Here is a 19,786-nt window from a genome sequence, read left to right on the forward strand (position 1 = left end):
ACACACATCAATTTTAGTCAGGGCATGTCTGTGCTTCGCCACACAGTGCTGTGGAGAGATAGCCAAAGCAGCTCAAAAGGAGCCAGCTTGGGTAACTGGAAGCAGTTTAACCACGCTGCTTAATGCTGCACACTGTCTAATTTACCCTGTTTTTTAGCAAAGTAAATTAGCTTTGGCAAAGCATTGCACAAATAGGCTAGCCTCCTTCCAGCCCATGAGCCAGCTTTGGCACCAATTTCTACATTGTACTTATTGTGTAGTATAGCGTATCTAGTAGGAGATGCAAAGGACTACTTGCATAAAAATTTGCAGATTCAGATCCTCAAATTTTATTCTGCACTTAGTCATTTTAATGGCACAAACATTTTATTAACTCTTAAATGTCACTGCTTCAAATTTAGTGGTGTTACTGAACCAAAATATCAAAAGAATAAAATACCATTATAAATTAATCGCTAAAGTATATCATTTGGGGCTTACCATGCTTAAATATGCTTGTATTTACTTGACAGCAGTAGCAAACTGCTAATTGGTAGTAGATTTCTTCAGAATCTTAAGCCTAATTACTTCTTCCCCCGGCATACAAAGACTAGCCTTATTTCTTGTGTGAAAGGCTTTACCAAAATCAGAACAAATCACAAACCTTTTCTATTGAAATCTCAGCACAAAAATATCATTAATATAACTACATTATGTTTTAGAATGTCATGCGTACTAGATTTTTTTGAAAGAGTCTAGTAAAAATTAAGTTTAACTATCTTCTCTCTGACAGTATTGTTGATGGACTGAATTTTTCCTCCCACGAAATTGATGACAGAAATCTATTGATAACAATAGGAGCAGATACTAAAAACTTGCCATGTATGATTTTCCAGTAGGGACAGAATCCCCTTCCATCTCTGAGAAATTTACTTCAAACTACCCAGTAAGAGAGTCTTTTGGCATCATAACCAGCACCTTTTCAATACTAAAGCAATAGATGCTAACTTGATATTCCAGGAAAAATTACAAATTATTCAGTGTTATTCTTTCCAAATCTAAACAGAGCACATGTGCATGCATTTTGAAAAAGTGGCCCCCAAATGTTACATTCATAGTTGAAGGCTTGCTGGAAATCAACAGCTCTTGTAATAAACTGAAATATTCATTTATGCATAAATTGAATGCAAAAAGAGAGTTTTTTTAAAATAGATAGTTTCAATCTCCACCTCTGCTTGAGATAAAAAATAAATGAAGATGTAATAGCTAGATGCAACACTTTCTACAAAATAAAATAACTAACATCCAAAATGTGGGAGAGCTTCAGATCCTCTAGAACAACCTTAATGATTCTAAATTTCAAATAAAGTGTTTGATTTTATACAGTTATTACCAGAAGAAGAAATGGAAAAAAGTCAGAGGAAAAATGTACCCATATTGAGGACTCTAATATCCATGGCACAGATCTTGAGAATAATACCAGAAAATTGGCTGAATTAACTGTATCAGAATGTACACTATGCAAGAAGACATGTATAAGTAACACGCATTTCTGCTTCTCTCAATAAAAATAATTTTGATAAAAAGGCAACTTTCCTCCCCAATTTGAAGTTTTACTGTAAAAGGATTTGGAACAGAGCTATAATGCCTATTCTCATCCATGCAAGACATATTTTTCATCCAAGTTGAGCAAAGATGTCAGTATCATCAAATATATTCTATGGACTTGAAGGAGAATTGCTTTTTTTTTTTTTTTTTTTTTAATAGCTGGCACAGTACAATCACTATGAAACAGAAATTCAGATAATTTTTTTTTTTTCTACCAGGCACTGGATTAATGCTCAACCTTGCAACATCCAACTGTTGCTCCATATTAATTTTACAGCCAGTTGCTGCTCAAACCCTGTAGCGATTTGGCTTTATTCTGATCTCCAGTCCTCTCACAATTTCACATTTTCCCATATAATATTACCATACCACCATAAATGATAGAAGCAGTCTCTTCAAAACCAGTGATTGCTCCAAGGTGCTTGAATTTCTGCCTCAAAATGACCTACAAAGAAGAGAAAACGCCCTGATGTCAGTCTTGGCTTTCTTTCTGATTATATAACGGGGGAAAAACTATTTGAATTTTTTTTTATGTTACTTTTCATAAAAGCTATGCAGGGAATCGCCCAGAATTACTATTGGTTATTGTCTAAGTAGTGAAATGGGGCTAGCACAGTAATAACTGGAAGCTGAATACCTGAAAAGGATTTTAAATTCTCTTTAACTATATAGCATCTTTTGCATGTTTGTATTAGCACCTAATATGAGAATCCGGCCTTCATGAAACAGCCAAACTCTCTTTCCCTGACTAATATCACCACACTGCAGTCCAAAATACTTTCCACCAATACCTCTCATTTTTCCTCTAGGAAAAGAAATCCATAAATGGAGACTGCTTATGACATTCTATTTCTAATTTTAAAACAATCTCCCTTTCACACTCCCACCCCAAAACAAACAGCCCAATCCTTTCTCCCTTTTTCCCCTTGAAAAAGGAGGCAATTTTTAGGAACCACTAAGAAAGTAAAAGGCATTTGGGCATGTCAGTAGCATTCACTTGCAAAGGGTTTGTGTTTGAAAGCTAAACCCACTGTCTTCAATCCTAGTACAAGACACACTGTCTGCAGTATTACTTTTGATATCAAGTTATTTCAAATGTCTAGCACCACAGGCTAAACGTGTAAGTGTAGCTGGCAATTTTTCTTCCACATTTTAAAATAATTCTCCATTTTTTGTTTTACTAGCCAGAAAGTAAAAATCTTTTCTAAATTGCAAAGGTGAAAAGTGGTTCTGGATCCCCCTGACTTAGAGTAAGGTGCTCTAATTTGCAGGGTTACCACTTTGTCCATTCCACTTGGCACACACTATTTTGGATAAATATTCTGTTGGGTTTGTTTTGTTTTGTTTTGTTTTAATTGAATCTCTACTACTTTGGAGAAAATATCACTGTTGAAGTTCCATTAATTTTTATAATATAAATTAGAATACCTGATTTACACTGAAGCCTTAAAAGGCTCCTGTATCTTTCTGATGGCTGTACAGAAACTATATTAACTTTGTAGTTATAATCCACTCATAAAACTAATTCAACTAACCAATGAGCAAGTTTTAAAAGACATTATGTAGCTTCTATGAATACTGAATAGCTATACTACTAAGGTCAGTATAATTAACTAGTTCTACAAAAAGCATTTTATATAAACATCAAAATGCATAGATTTTTTTTTCCCTGGAAAAATATAAGCAAAATAGAAAATTTTTATGCAGGGCAGAATCAATCAGAAAAATAAATATAATCAGCCATTAGTCCTCTCTGTGTGTAAGGAGTTGTACTGGTACATGAACAAATTAAGGTGGCTAATGGAGTCAATACTTTCGTGACTCCTCCTGTAAAAGTCAGCATTTTAAAACAATTCAAAATTTATTCATATACTTAAATAACTCTACTCCAGAATATCTTTCTCAGAAGCTTTCTCTTTCAGTGTTCTTATGTACGCATATTTTAAAAGCAGAAATTTCATGACAAAATATTTCATGAAGAGGGAATTGAGGTTGAAGATGCAGAAAGATAATGTGGGAATTAAAAAGAAAAATCCTTGCATATAATTATCCCCCACTAAAGTATTGCAAACCCAGGAAAAACAGCCTCAGTTTCACTGAAAAGACATCCCACCATGTTAACGCCCCTGATAACCTGATCTGTATCTTGTTCTGATGCTACAAAGAAAACATGTGAATGAATTTACTACGTCTTTCAAAATTACAGTCTTCTAGCCTGGTACTCCAAATGTTATTATGACATTGTCACGGTCATCTGGTTATTACACCACACTGATTATTTCTTCCAAATTATACTCAGAAATATTCAAAAGACCTGGGCAGTAGTAAACAGAAATTAACAAAAGGGAACAAAAAACTGTTTACAAATAGAGGGAAGCACAGGCTAGTAACACAGTTCATATTGTGTAATATTATATTCTTTACTGATAAAAACTTATTAAATCACATTCAATCTTGGACTGTAAACCATGATTCCCATCTGGAAGCCATTTCTAAAAAAGAACAGCAGAATTTCTGTTATTGTCATTGTTCAGAAAATAACTATCCAGATATTGTTAATCTATAACTTATTAACCAAAATATTGTCCTGCTTTATTTTCCTTGAAGATTTTTGAAGTAACTGTGTCTTTGCCAGACACCCATGCACAACATTGCATACCTCTTTGTCCCTTGCATTGAGTCCAATTTGAAAAATGGTCTTTTCTATTTTTTTAATTTCTAGGCTCAAGACAGTGTATTGTACAATGTCCAATCTTTAAAAATCCTCACTCCAGATCATTTGGCATTTTTTGAAGCACATAATTACTCAGAAAACAAGAGGTAAGTAGGAGATCACAAACAGAAATCAGAGACTTAGTGAAAAATGAGTTGTCATTTGCTTTCTAAGGTTTAAGTTTTGAACATTGTTTTCCATAAAATCATGCTTAAAGAAAAGACATCAATAGATTCATCATGTCTTCTCCCTCTTTTTATGTTCTCACGTAGGTTGCCTCTTGAGCTGAAACGCTGCCTTTCCACAAAACACTACTCCCTAATTGAAAAAAAACCCACAACAAACTAACGATGGATTACAATAATTTAAGATGCATAAAAATGTTCGTGAACAACTCTAGGCACCTAAATAGTGCATTTTTACTGATACAAAATGAAATAAATGCAGCACAACTGGATTTTTTATTTCTCTAGCTAAGCCCTTCTCACCAAAACAGTAGGACTTTTGTTTTGTGAATGCCAAAAACATGAAAATTTTCACACAAAAGCAAGGTAATGAACAATAAAGGGAAATCGACAAATACTATCTTGTTTTCTCCTGATTTCCAACTTGTCTGACAAGCTACCCATAAAGCTGATCAGCTAAACTGCTATTTAACAGAAGGAATAGCTAGTATTATTTGAATGTCTTTTTTATTTTTTGTAAGCTTCTAAAACTGTTTTTTAGAACTTGTATTACTGTCCTACTTTAACAGTAATAATCTACACCCTATTCTACAATAATGTGAGGAAAAATATACAAGAAAAATTGCTTACAAATTCTGGCTGCAACTTTGAGATTGTAAAAAAAATTTCCAATTGCCCTTCTCTCCATGTTAACAAATTCTTCATATTCCCCATTTCTTTGTGCCAGTAACAATGATCTCATCTTTGACTATGCTCAGGCAAACATTTCACCTACTGTTTTATAAAATGTCTTTTACATTAAAAATGTAAAAATAACTTACAGTAAAAAGTCACTAGTACATAAATGTACTACTGCTAATTTAAAGAATTAGCCAAACATGGTGCAAATGCCATCTCTGGGTGGACCCAGTTCCTGAGTAAGCTGCTTTTGAGAATACATTACAACTTTATTGGCTCAAAGTTTTTGCATGCTGATTTTGAGTCACCAAGAGAATACTTTCATAATTCTTTAACTGATTACTTAACACTTTAGCTTTCAGACAAATTTTCTAAAATATCCATTTATACTCTTGTCCTAGGAGGTATTAATAGCATTTATCAATCAAATCTGGTAAAAGCAAAAGGTGGTATTAAATATCCTTCAGTTTGGCTAAGTGAGGGAGTTCCTAAGTGCTTATTTTTTAGTGATAGCTGATGTAAGAAGGCATTACTTCTTGTCATCCAGCAACACAAGCCTGAACGCAACCAAGGGAATCACCCAGAGCTTAACTACCAGTGCAATAACTGCAGTAATGACTTGCTAGAGCCAATATATGTCTGAAAACGTGCAAAAGACTATAAAGCACAGAGACTATGGGCAGACAGCAGGAACAGAAATTGTTCATGTCACAAAAGGGAATGAGTGAAGAGTTTTGGCACTGAAGAATGCAGTTCACAGAACCCAGCAAGGTGTAGGGCAGGCATGGCAGAGTACTTGTGCGTGAACAGGTGCCATCTGGAAGTCCCTGCAACCACAAACTCTGCCCTAGGCTCCCTAACTTTCTCATCTGACTTGAAGGTCATGGAAAGAGTTCATGAGCAGCAAAAGTAATGAGATCTGATTTCTTCTAGAATTATGTGCTTTGTCCCTTAATCTTCTGCTGTCCACCTTCTCCATAAAACACTCACTGGGCAAGGCTCAAGTTACTCATGTTCTGATTAGCCAGCAAGGTATGAACGAAACACTTGGCTGGCTCATTGCTACAGAACATGATCTGCAGTTCATATGCCTCCTTTTACCTCAGCAAGGGCATTCATTTTGCTTTCTCCTCAATTCAACTATCTCAGGTTTAAAAAATTTGTAGGAGCTTAATTATTTCCAAGACCACAATGGTCTCTGAAATATGGTTCAAATTTGCTATCAGGTTCAAAAATTACTTTGGAAAGAGGAAGAAGATGGGGACCAAAAGACAGAGACTGCGTGCTCTAAATCTTTTCTTTAGAAATGGAATTTGATTTTGTAAGGGCAGACTGCAATACTATATGCTTAAATCCTGGAGAAAGCTACAAACTCATCACCTGAAAATAAAAGTAATGGATTAAAAATTGGTTGTATAATTCAGTTGCAAGGTCACAACAATCCCTAATATGACCTGAAAAACAAATGCAATCCTAGAATGTAGTAGTTGAGGAACTTCCAAAGAGATGAGGACCATTAATGCCATTGTAATGGGTCCTGGTGAAATGACTTCTGAAATAGTGTCAAATCTATTTATGAAAAACAAGTTCAGACTGGAACACAGGCAAATAAGAATACTAAGATGGTAAGAGAAATTAAGAACTTGCAGGCTGAGACTAGAGTACCTGAACTTGTTTAGCCTAGCAAAGTGAAATCTAAGAGAAAATATTCTAATTCAGAAACTGGGTGTAAAATCCAAGGAGGAAAAGTAGCCATTGAAAGTCAGGTAAAGGACCTGTGTTGGTGCAAGAACAAACAGACACAAATTAGTCATACAAACTGAGGTCAGAAATAAATCAGATGGTATCTACTCTTCAGAAGAGTTAAAGCAGTCTTCCTATGAGTACAGCTGAGCTACCAACTCAGTATTTGCCTGCCACAAAGAAGAAAGGGGAAAAGCACCTCCAACCTCTAGACCATCCATAGGCCTTTAGCTTCTAATACCAGAGCCCAGCAGTATTCCTCGCTGCTGGCTTGCAGGATGTGTTCTGCTTTCTCATTTTTTGACTTCTCTGTCCCCACAGGAAGTTCCACTGGTAACTAAGCTTAAGCTAGTTAGCGAAGCTCCTTTTATAGCCAGTGGAGAGGCATACTCTTTGAGGGCATATCATCCCATTTATCTTCGCCACTGAAATATCTTTCCTTCTTGCTGTTCAGTGGAACAGACTGATCTCATTTAGGAATTCTATTTCTTACTCCACCGACTTCTTGCTTAAAATACTCAGCTCTGTGTGAAAACTCACTGTCTTCACTCCCCACCACCCATGGTGGGGATACTTTTACTCCCTTTCACATTTTGCTGTTTGCACCTTCTGCCCATAAAATTCAACTTTTTAATAGTCCTTTTCTCAGTAAAAAGAAGAGATTTAATGCTTTCTGGAAATGCCTTCATACACAGTATTCCATAAAGAAAAGAAATTGCTTTAAGTCTTTACCCAGGCTTTTTACTAAAAATGATCTTTCATTTTCACCTAATCAAATGATTCATTTTCTATCTTCTCAAAGTTATGCAGTGAAACAAGAAAAGCCAAAGCTATTCTTAAGTCATTATTGTGCAGACTGCATGTACTTATTCGTAGTTACTGCTTGAAAGTCTCAGTAAATAAAATGTATATGGACAATCATCTCCATGAAAAAAATGTATTAATCCCACACTGTTATTCTTTGAGATACATCCCACATACATTCCATGACCTTTCTCATTATTTGAGGTTTCTTACCCGGCTGAGCTCTCAGTTGGTGAAATAACTCTTGGCTATGTTAACTCTATGGTGTTGGGACAGCTGGGTACTTCTGTTGGACCATCCTCAAAAGGATTATTTTCCTATGCCTTCGAAAGGACACATGTGCCGGAAAGCTGAACATAGCTTCCTAACTTCAGCTAGTGTGCAACAGGTAACCATTTCTTCCTAGATTAAATCTAAGTCCAATTTTTATCATCCAATAGGTATTTTGGTGGACCTAGATAACTGAACTGGAGGGGGGATTTACAGGTGGGAAGCCAGGCAATATAGTTATTGGCCCAGTGGTACAAAAGATGAGACAGGCGGGAGTGCAGTAGCAACTTTATAACTTAAAAATTTATCGAGAGCGATGGCTCATTGACATTATAGATGAACAACAGGACTGGGGAAATAGTATTAATTTTCATTCTGTGTTTGGGGTGCTTTATTTGCATGTGCACAGTATTGTGTTGTGTATGAAAGGACTTTGTTCATTGGCGCTGCCCATACATATTTCCTTTACTTCTTTCAAGAAACACTTATTTCACGTTACATTTTCTTTAACAAAAAGCGTTTTGAGCCTAGTCTGTCATGTTGCCTCAAGAACTAAAAGTGGTCAATGCTAACCTTTTAATTAAAGCTGTTTTCTTGTAATGACTGAAAGCTAGTGACAGGTTTAAGCTATACTGGCTAAAATTCAAGCTAAAAAGTATTCGGTGGTCTTCCTTTAAACTCTGGTGTAAAGTAACTCTAATCACTACATTATTTAATTCCACGCCAAAACCATAGAGCCTGTTTTATTATTTTAAACAGAGCTCCTCTGCCCTTCTAATGAGGACTGTCCTACCCCTTCAGCCTCAGCTTCACTCCACAAGCCACCACCCACCGCCCCGCTGCCGAACCCTCCTGCCTAGCACCAGCCGCCACGGGCCTGGTCCCTCTTGGCTCCCAGCCCTCCTTCCCAAGTCAGGAATGTGTGTTCTCCACAGCGCAAGCCTTACTAAGGTGCCCCTGCCCCAGCACCGCCGGATTTTGAGGGACACTCCCGTCGCATTCGCCCGTCCGCTCTCCGGGGTTCAACCCCTTCGGCCTTCCCCTCAGGGTCTCGCCCTCCGGGGCGCACCCCCCTGGCCTGCACCGGCACCGGCACCCGCGGCCACCACACCGCGCTGCACGTCCAACCAGGCGGCAGCCCGGGGGCAGCGGCTCTTCCCCACCGCCGGGCGCCGCTTGTGTTTACCCGCTCCTCCCGGTAACGGCTGCCGCCGGGCCCTGTCCCCATAGCAACGCCGGCGGCCTCGGCCGCGGCCCGAGCGGCGATGGCGGGGTCCGGCGCGGCTCACCCGGGGCAAGGTATGGGGGCGAGCGGTGAGGGACGCCCACCCGCCGGGCTCCTTGCGTGCCTCGGGGGCTCCACACAGCCGCCGGGCTCCAGGATCCCTCCCGCCTCCTACAGCAGCCCTGACCCCAGCCTCTGCCCCAGGCCCGCCGCGGAGCGCGGGCGGGACGGCGCCGTGCCGGGCGCGCCGCGTTCTCCTCAGGGACGAGGCCTCCCCTCAGGGACGAGGCCTCCCCGTGCTCGTCTCACTGCGGTGGCCCTCGGCCTCCCTAGGCTTGACGGGCGGGTCCGACACTCGCCTTTTTCGTCCGTTTAAAGAAGGGGTCGGGGGGGGGGGGGGGATCGTTGCTGGGGGTTGTATGTGTGTGTCTGCCTGTCTGCCTGCCTGCCTGCACATAGGGTTTTTAAGAGTGGGGTTAACTTCACAAGGAGAACCCGAGAGCCTTTTGTGGCAGCCACGACAGAGGCCTTCTGCGGTCAGTTCCTTGAGTTTCTAATAGCGCCAGGAATTAATTAAGATGACAAAAAACCTTTGTTTTCACCTGATTTCCCTATTTCCTTAAAACTTGCGAGTTGTCTTCTTCAATTCCCCCTTCCCCACTTCAGGGATTTAAATGAGTTAAAAGAATCTAATCATTCCTAGATAAGTTTATTTCAAATTATAGCAGCCACAGCATATTGCATTTATCATTTGAGAGCTCAGTTTGGTGATTCTGTGTTTCTTTGCTAAGGTGTACCCCTTTGATACTAGTTGAGACCATGGGAGCGGCGTTGGCAAGAGCAGCTCAGTGGACTGCTGCTGGTTCTGGAACCGACACACTTGAAATCACCCCTTTGAACGAATCTCTTTTAAATCAAATTATTAAGTTTGTGGAGGACTTCAGCACTAGGCATCCTCAGGAAGCAGCGTTTGTCTTCAGAGAGCCCCTTGAGTGGAAAACGCAATTGGGCTGTTCAGTATTTGAAGAGGGTTATGAGATCGAGTAAGTCTGAATTAGTCTGGTTTGAAATACTGAAGGTGAACTACGAAGCAAAACTGTGCTCATTTAGCATAAAGAAAGCCTTAGTGTATTTGGGAGGCTGAAATGGGTGGGGTTTTTACTGATATAGATTGAAAATTTTCATTTAAAATTTGTAGGGGTTTTTGAGAGTTTGAGACTATTCTGTATCTTGGTTGTGATACAGACCTGTTTAGTTAGTGATTTATACAATTTGCACTGTCTGTTCCTAAGACTTTTTACAACATGTGTCTAACAGTGATTAACCCTGTGATTTCCGTTAGTGTTAGGAGTGGCTCCTGTGTGGTGGGTTCACCTTGGCTGGCCGCCAGGTGCCCACCAAAGCCACTCTATCACTCCCCCTCCTCAGCTGGACAGGAGAGAAAAATACAATGACAAGCTCATGAGTCGAGATAAGAACAGGGAGATCACTCACCTATTACTGTCATGGGCAAAGCAGACTCAACTCACAGAAATTAATTTATTGCCAACCAAAAGTCAGAGTAGGATAATAAGAAATAAAAACAAATCTTAAAACACCTTCCCCTCACCCCTCCCTTCTTCCTGAGCTCAACTTCACACCTGATTTTCCTTACCTCTTCACCCCCAAGCAGCACAGGGGAACGGAGCGTGAGAGTTGCGGTCAGTTTATTTCACTGTTGTCTCTGATTCTCCTTCCTCCTCACAGTCATCCCCTGCTCCATGGTGGGGTTCCACCCACAGGAGACAGTCCTCCGTGACCTTCTCCAATGTGAGTCCTTTCCACAGGCTGCAGTTCTTCATGAACTGCTCTAGCATCGGTCCTTTCCATGGGGTGCAGTCCTTCAGGAACAGACTGCTGCAGCATGGGTCCCCCATGGGGTCACAAGTCCTGCCAGAAAACCTGCTCCAGTGTGGGCTCTTCTCCACGGGTTACACATCCTGCCAGGAGCCTGCTCCAGTGCAGGCTTCCCAGGGGTTCTCAGCCTTCTTTGGGCACATCCACCTGCTGATTTTCAGTGAATAAATGGGTTTACCTTGGAAGTTTTCTGAAATACAGTTTAAATAAATTGTATATGCTTTATCATGTGAAGCTTGAATAACATTCAAGATTCTTCTCTAAAATTACTCTTTATTAAAGTTCTTATTTTAAAAAGATATAATTTAATTTTTCTAGTGGAGCAACTGTTCAATCTGAAGCCAAAGGTAAAGATGGCCAGCCATTGCTTCTCCTCATGGCATCAACTCTCAGAGTTCGCAGTTTTGACCAGCTGTCCCGTTTGCTACAAATTGCTATGGAAAAAAAGCTAAAGGAAGCACAGGCATGCCTTGAAGGTTTCATTTCCTCTTTTTTTTTTCATCTTTCCTCTCTCTTAAAAAGTATGTCTTCTTCAATTCATGTTTATGAAATGTGAAGAAAGGCATGCCTTCATTTTAAGTATATAAGAAGATGTTGATTCATGAAAGTGGCTAGAGGTGCCGATCCAGAACTTAACAAAGTTTCTATTTCTTCTTTTATTTTCAGAGAAATCAGTAACAGACAAATCTGGAATAAAGTTAAAATAAAACTGTTGAATCCCATATACAAATTCATGTATACTGAGCTATCGCAACAGACAGTAGGTTTAAATTTCTGAAAAAGAATGTCTTATTGGAGGCTAATAGCAGTTTTTCTTATGTTTGTAGTTTAATCCTCCTTTAAAATGTTAAATCCTCAGAAAATAGCCAAAGAAAAACTTACATGCTTAAGACATTCTTAGCTGCACAAGGTTCAGAGTGAGCACTTCCAGGTCCTTCTCACAATGGCTTTTTAGAATACAGGTACAAGTACTTCTACTGTGTCATATTCAAGTCCTAGATTTTCAAACTGACAAGAAGACCCTTAATATGCTAAACTGGATATCCTCCTCTCATTGGAGGTAGAAGAGTTCACTAATATTCTTTGATAATATTAGTAGAAATTGCATCTGCAATACTAAAATATAAATGCTTATACTGGATCAAACTTCAGATCCGTGTAATCCAGGGTCCTGTCACTGACAGTGATCAACCATGAATAATAGGGAATAATAATATGGACAGGATATCATGCAGAGGCGTTCACAGATGCATGGGACTTCATTTGCAGGAGCAGAGCAAAATGTTTTTGTAAAACCCATTGACATCCAGTTATGTCATTGTTTACCAAAAAGAACAGCTGGCATAGCTGAAGAAGTAATGGAGCCATTGGGAATGCTGCTAGAAAATGTGAAAGATATTTTTTGACAGTAAATCATACTTCCAAAATGATCAATTTTCAGTGTGTTAAACCCATTGATTTTCTGTTTTGGTGATCAGCCAAGCATATTTTCTGGAAAGGGGTCTGTTGATAAAGGGAGGTATTTAATATTCACCTCTTGGTTGAATGAATCTTAATCTTTGTTGTGAAAAGCAATTTTGTTTGCTATGAAAAATTTCTTTTTATTCTTAATGTTTTCGTTATTTTTTAAAATGCATTTCAAATTACAAGAGGTATATGAAAGAATACAACGTAAAGTAATATTTGATGAATAACTATGCACATTATTAAATTCTTATTGTAAATTAATAGCATCAGAATTATTCAGCAATTGAGATAAAAAGTGTTTGTCTTGCCTAATCATTTTTAACATAGTATCACATTATATGATTCTGTTTCATGTTTACAGCTAACAGAGATCCTATAATGAAAATTCTTGGCCCTGAATGTGGGACCGTTGAAGGAGAAGATATGTCCATGTTGCATTTACTTGAAAAAGTGAAAAAAGATGATGACCCTGAAACAGAGATGAAAATGAAAATCTGTCTTCTTCTTCATCAGCTGGATTTGCAACTGCTTAGTAGTTCTTTGAAACACATTTCACAGTGAGTGCATTTCAAGTGGAAGCTAAGCATGTCAGCCAGTGGTTGTTTTTTTTTTTATTGTTAAATCAGATTGGTTTCAACCCACAACATGTGCTTTTGGTGTGACATGAAGAAATTTATTAAAATAACTTTCACTGTTCACTAAAAAAAACATTTTTTTTTTCTAAAGATTTTGTTGTAGGTGTGGGTATGCAAGTGTGTGCCTGCGAGTGTGGGTTTTTTTATTGCATATGTTTTGCATTTTGGTAGCAAATTGAAGTCATTTGTACAAACAACAAAGTTGCAGTTAAATATTTTCAAAGAAATGTTTGTTTCTTCATGAAAGCATATTAAGTATTACATTGAGTCTGTTTCGTAGTTGTAACTAAGCATAACTTCATATTAGCTATAGAGCTAAAATTTCACTAAACTACAATGACAATGGAAGATGACCCATTTCCAGATTTTTGTTGCTACTATTAAGACTCAATGTAGAAGAAAAAAATTATGTAATATTCTCCTTTCATTTCTCTGAGTACATCCTTTTGATGAATACATTTTAGAACATTTTCTGTTAATTGCAGAGACGTAAGACTTAATCCAGCTGCTATAAATAACGAAGTGAATCTTCTCAAGAATTTCTCTGGGAAAGGAGAAGATACAGTACTGGAATCATTGGAATATACATCAGGTCCACATCTGATCATATCTCATGTTTATATATACCCTTATCAATTAATTAATTAATTATCTTTATTAATTAATTTTCATAATAAACTTAAAGTGTTTATTTGTACTTTAAATTTAATGCTGTTCTTCAGCCTTTACTTACAGTAATAATCTCCAATTATATGAATATCTTCAGGGGAAGTAGAGGAAGTGAACTGAGTCCCTGATCCTGAAAAGTGCTAAGCACAGTTGCAGTTCTTGGTTGGATTGGGCCACAGGTCACAGAGCTTTGAATGATTAATTCCTAATAGTATGAATTCGTAAGAGTAAGATATTGTTTTGGGAATTTGATTTGTATACATGTTATATTAATCATCAAGCATAACTATTAAAAAATACTTTTAAACTGGATAAAAACACTAATGCTAATTCATTACAGATTACATGTTCTGTAATGGATGCCGAGCTCCTCCCTGGAGACAAGTGCATGGAGAAATTTGTTATTTAGTCATCAAACCACATGACACTGATCCTTTGTATATCACTTGCAGCACAGCAGGAGTGTTTTTAAATGGAGTAAGTAATAATAAAGGATATCATGGAGTAATGAATGTTTTTATGTGCTAAAATAAAAAATCAATGAGGTTTAGGGTAGTGGTATTGAGGCTGTAAGACCTGCAGAGCTAGTTTATTGGTACAGAAGGAGAAGACACAGTAATAAATGTGTGCTATTTTTCCTATATGTTTTGAGTGCTTTTTCTATAAGTTTTATACTAGGAGTGTGTTCTGCACTCTTTGCTAGCAGTGTTTGTTTAAACATGCCCTAACAGTCCTTCCCACTATTCCTATTCCAGGGTACTGTGGGACTAGATGCCTTTCCAGTGCCTCATTGCTCTTGATCTGAGGTGTAATATTGTATGTGGCTAATATAGCTTGCTTTTGTCTTTTTATCAATGATAAGGAGTTCTTTCTTTTTTCAGTGGAAGCTTCTTGGAAATTATGTATCTCTCTTCTTCTACTTTTCATTTTGGTTACCTCTTTCCCTACAGATAGGTTTTATTTAGGCATAATAGTCCTTATGTGTGTTGAGCAGTGACCAGAGCTCTTACATTCATTTTGAAGAGACACTGATGTTCATCAGGCGTAACTCCACAAATTGATTTCCTGAGAGTTAAAAAATCCAGGGAAATTTTGACTTAGCATGTTTTCAATGGATGAAGCTCATAAAGCTTAGGCTAGTCAGGTCGTATTATTTTCTGATCCTTTTAGACATCTGCCATACTGCACTGGAAGCTCATATTTACTTGGTTGTTTGCCATAAGTCATAAATTCTTTTCAGTAGAACTATACACAGTACAATTAACTGGTAGTAAGTACTTGCAGAATTCTGTGTAAGATCTTGATTATCTGTTGGGATCCATGGAGGTGATCCATGCATCTTTACAAAGCATTATTGAAGTTTGGTGGACTCTGCTGAGCATGAGACTTCTGTACCTAATTCATTACAGTATGACCTCTGTGCTCTTTAGCACTCTTTTATAATGCAGATTAAAATACCTGTGTAAGGCAATACTATTATAATTTTAAATTTATTCTTTTTTTAAGGGTCAGCAAAAGGGTAAAGATGACATTGACTATGAAAGAAAAAGTGATGTATATAAAGATATTGTCACATTTTTAAGCGAGAGATCACCTAGATTTGTAGAAAATATGGCTAAACAGGTATGTATTTACTGATTCTGGGTGTATATTCTACTTTGTACAAACATACATCGTATATTGGTAAGAATTACATTATAAATGTGGCTGAACATTTATGTTCTTCATCAAAGATAAATCTGTGATTAAAAGAAGAATTTTAAAGACTCTGAAATGCATTTATTATTTTTCTTTGGGTTTGTTTCAGTTTCTACTAAATATGTTCCTTTTGTAAATACCAAATAATACACTATTTCACGTATTGTTCTGTCATACCTTATGAGGTTTGATCCAACATGTGAGGTCAGTTTCTAATTTTGCATAAAAAGTTTTGCTCATCTTCGGGTGTTTGCTCCATCTTCTTTATGGAGCACTGGAAATACTAAAGCAGGAAAATATGATCTCCTTACGGAAAAGGTCAAGTTTTTATGACTATTTTTCTGTGATCAAAACCACTTACATTTTAATCTTCATTCTTTGTAACCCAAATATAAATAATAGCCCAACATTTTTACAAGAACTACCTGATCTAAGTATCAGAGCTGAGTTTAGCATCCAGCTTACACACTATGTGTTGCTTCAGCCACTGTAACATGCAAGTGTTTTGGATTTTATTTAGAACTCTATATTAGCTAGAATCACACAGTGCCACTACAATTTTAGTTGTTTCATCATTCCTGATAAAAACTTTTTTTCAAATTTCTGATGTGGTTATAACAGATTAATAACTTGGTGGTAAAAATCATTACAGGCTAAAACCTGTTGAAAGTTTTATTGTGGTTATTTATATGCAATTTTAATTATTGCAAGAAGGAAGTAATTAACAGGGAAATTTTCTTATTCTTTAGTTTTGATTTTCTAGGATGTAGGGCTGATATTTATTTTTCTTGAGATACAGATATTTGACAGTTCTGAAAGAACAGAGCATTTCAAGTTGTACACATAAATACAGTAGCTTATATTAACAGTAATGGAATTAAATTTGTAAGTTGTTCTGTTTGAAAGTGCAATAAGTTCCAAAATGTGTTTTATTTATCCCATAGGCAAGTATTTTTTTAATGTTATATCTACATATTGGTATTGGTTTATATTTCATAAATGTGACAATATATGAATGTTTTCAGACATAATTGCTGGTTTAATGTATTTTCAAAGTGATTTGGCTTCATTTGATGGTCATGAAAGGTAAAATATGGTAATATTGTAATAATTTTTTACAGTTCTAATCCTAAATGTTAATACAGATGAATGTTAATATCGATAATAGAGATAATATACCTTTACTGGTTTTCTGTTCTTATAGATACTGTAGCTATTCAAGAAATGTGTACACTTACTAAATAAGAGTAAATAAATAGAATTCATCCTGTTTTCCTTCAATTGTCATATAAATCACTTAGTATTCCCTGACTGTGTAAATAAGTTTATGCTGAAGAGTATAAATTATACCTTTTTAATGGTTTAGGAATATCATATCATATTGCCTTGCTGAAGAGCTGGTTTAGTACATTCTGCATTCTAAAACTAGAATTTAAACAAGTTTAATACTGTAGAGCTGCAGAGCATTTGTTTTTGAGGGAAAATCTCTACTTTAAAACTCTGAAAAGCAGAGAAAATCTGTATTTCCAAGGTTGCCTATATGAAATAAATTATGACTGGAAATAGTTTTGATTTTGTTTTCTGAGGAGAGGAGAGCTTCAAAAAGCTCATTACGTAGACATATATTGCAAAACCAATTAACTTTTAGAATATCTTCTTGGCCTTGTTTAAGCTAACATTTAGAATTGCTGTGTTGGCATATAGTGCTGTAGGAAACATAATTTTTAACACGTGCTTAGCTGGTCAAGCTACAGCATCAATTCCCCTGTGATTTGTCTAGTTTATTGTTAAAGTGTCTTGTCTAGAGTGCATTTTCAGAATGAGAGAATTAGCATGAGTTAGTTTATGATTAGACAGTTGAGTCAGCAAGCCTGGAACAGCCGATTCACATCAGGGACTAGTCAAAAACAGACCATACTGTGACAGTCTCCTTAAAACTGCCTTGAATCAGATACATAAAGGAATGTCTTCACCTATCTGGTAGTGACAGCTGCAATAATAACAATAATAATAAGTAATGATTGTATGCTGTCTTTCCTGTAAAAATTGAATATGTTCCAATAGAGAATAAGAGTTGACAAGAGTCTCTTCTGTTCTGGGTATTTTTGATCAGCCATGGTACTAGACACAGACAGCTGAAGGATTGGTAGGTGCCACTCAGCTCCATTCTTGTATGTGACTTGTTCAACAATGTTTTGTCCTGAGAGACAGAAGATGAAAAAAATGAAATGGAATGTGTTTATATTAATTCTAAACTATATCAAATTAAATTACTTGGAACTGAAGTCTAGCAGTTTATCATAGCCTATTTTCAGTTTTATGTTCATTATTTTTTTGTGGGAATTTTTTGTAAATCCTTTATGCAGGGAAATAGTTTTTACATAAATGATCCATTGAAAGCAGAATGACTGACTTTGCAATTCTAGATCTTAAAACTCATTTGGAATTAGGTTCTATAAAAGTGCTTGTGTCACAAATTATTTAACATATTAGAAATTGAACAACACCCAATTTTCAACTATGTTCAAGAAGTTCCAAGTTTAGCTAGTTCATTTATTTCAAAAACTTTAATTTGCACACAGTAACAGCTACTTTCCAGATTAACGTTTCATTCTTTTAAAGGCAATCTGATTTTATGCTTATAATCTAATTCTACCTTTAATACATACTTTTTAAGCACAGCATCCTGGAATTGTGCTTATAACTTATTGTTTTAATATGCATTATTCATATACCAATATGACTGACAAACTGTCTCCTTCTTTTATTAGGAATATAATTTTTTTAAAGAACCAACATATGAGAAGAATTATCAGCGTATGGAAGTAGTTGATGCTAAGGTCTCTGGCCAATCCCAGAACCTTTATGATCTTACCGAAAAGAATGTATGTGAGAAAGTGAAAAGTTCTGCAGCAAGAAGGAGATCCATTGACAAGAAAAAATTAGAACCATCTATGAAGTGGAAGAATACTGGGCTTTCTGCTTCCCACAGATAAGTAGTTATCTTTATAACTGATTTTTCTTGTAGATCTCTCTAAACTGTGCTAATGATTGGACTGCATGTTATAGGTTTGCATTATTATCTTAGGTTAGGAGCAATAAAACAAAATTTACTACATGTTAATTTCTAAGAGAGTACAGACTACCAAAGAGTTTTCTTCTGTCATGCAACAACTTTGATGATGGTATGTCATTTCCACAGCAAGGCAGGGAAATATCTTGCAACCATCTGCAGTACTGGTCCTCCAGGACTGTGATATTATCATATTTTTGGTGTAAAATGCCCTTTAAAGCAAGACAGAGTAGACAATCTAATCTAAAATACACTTTCTGAGGGAGGCAAAAGAGATCCAGGATGGAAAATTAAGATGACTCTTACTTATACTATCAATTTTTAATGATTTCATATTATATGAGCCACTTTTCTAGCTCTGCTTAGCAACAGTCTTCGCTAATGAGATTATCTCAAAGTTTGGACATCCAAAATTAGAGTATACATGTATTGGATATTGTTGGTTTTGTCTTTTGAAATCAGAACTCCATTCTAATTTCATGTTTCCTGATTTTGTGTAAGTGGAGGAAGAATAATATCTGAAGGAAAGGCTTTGATTACCACCCTACAAAAAAAGGCATTATCTTCTCAAGTCTGCCAGTTTGACATCTTGCAAGAAACTTTTTAAGAGATTTTGGATGTGACCTACAGTCATCAGTTAAAAAAATGTGGTTTTCCAGGGACAAGATCTTACCTTTTTCCACATAGAGTCTAGATGTAGTAAAATTGGCTGTAATCATGAGTAGTATTCTCTTTTATTGTTGTGACTGTGATAGTATGACCAGCCCAGGCTCGACATTTTGTTTTCACAACTTTGTAAATTAGGGACAAAAAAGCACCAGAGATTATGCCCAGCTAGGCCTTGGAGTCTTCTTCGGAATATGAGGAAAGCAAAGTGTATTATATTCAGCATGATCAAATCTCTGGAACAGCTCAAGTGTGTGTAAGAACTAGGTAGACTAGAACTCTTCTGCCTGGAAAAAAGTTGACTGGGGGACAATAAGACAGATAACAAAAAATCATTAATGGAGATGGTAAATAGGGAACAGATAGTTACTGTCTGTTCTAATACAAGAATAAAGGGCGTCAAATGAAAATGAGGCAGTGAGACCAGTTCAGAACAAAGGGAGAGTTTTCTTCATACAACACATGGCTAAGCTCTCA

General features: G+C 36.8%; 1 protein-coding gene across 1 annotated transcript in view; it reads left to right on the forward strand.

Moving 5' to 3' along the window:
- Positions 1-10,009: 10,009 nt before the first annotated feature.
- The window catches only part of ODAD2 (outer dynein arm docking complex subunit 2), an 88,058-nt gene continuing 78,281 nt past the window's right edge, over positions 10,010-19,786 (forward strand). Inside the window, exons 1-7 of the mRNA XM_075022453.1 lie at positions 10,010-10,248; positions 11,420-11,577; positions 12,930-13,125; positions 13,689-13,795; positions 14,213-14,349; positions 15,379-15,495; positions 18,342-18,562. Of these exons, the coding sequence (XP_074878554.1) occupies positions 10,025-10,248; positions 11,420-11,577; positions 12,930-13,125; positions 13,689-13,795; positions 14,213-14,349; positions 15,379-15,495; positions 18,342-18,562 (1,160 nt within the window). The 5' untranslated portion in view covers positions 10,010-10,024. The remainder of the gene's footprint in view (positions 10,249-11,419; positions 11,578-12,929; positions 13,126-13,688; positions 13,796-14,212; positions 14,350-15,378; positions 15,496-18,341; positions 18,563-19,786) is intronic.

The sequence above is a fragment of the Buteo buteo genome, chromosome 2 (assembly GCF_964188355.1).
Source record: "Buteo buteo chromosome 2, bButBut1.hap1.1, whole genome shotgun sequence".
NCBI lineage: Eukaryota > Metazoa > Chordata > Aves > Accipitriformes > Accipitridae > Buteo > Buteo buteo.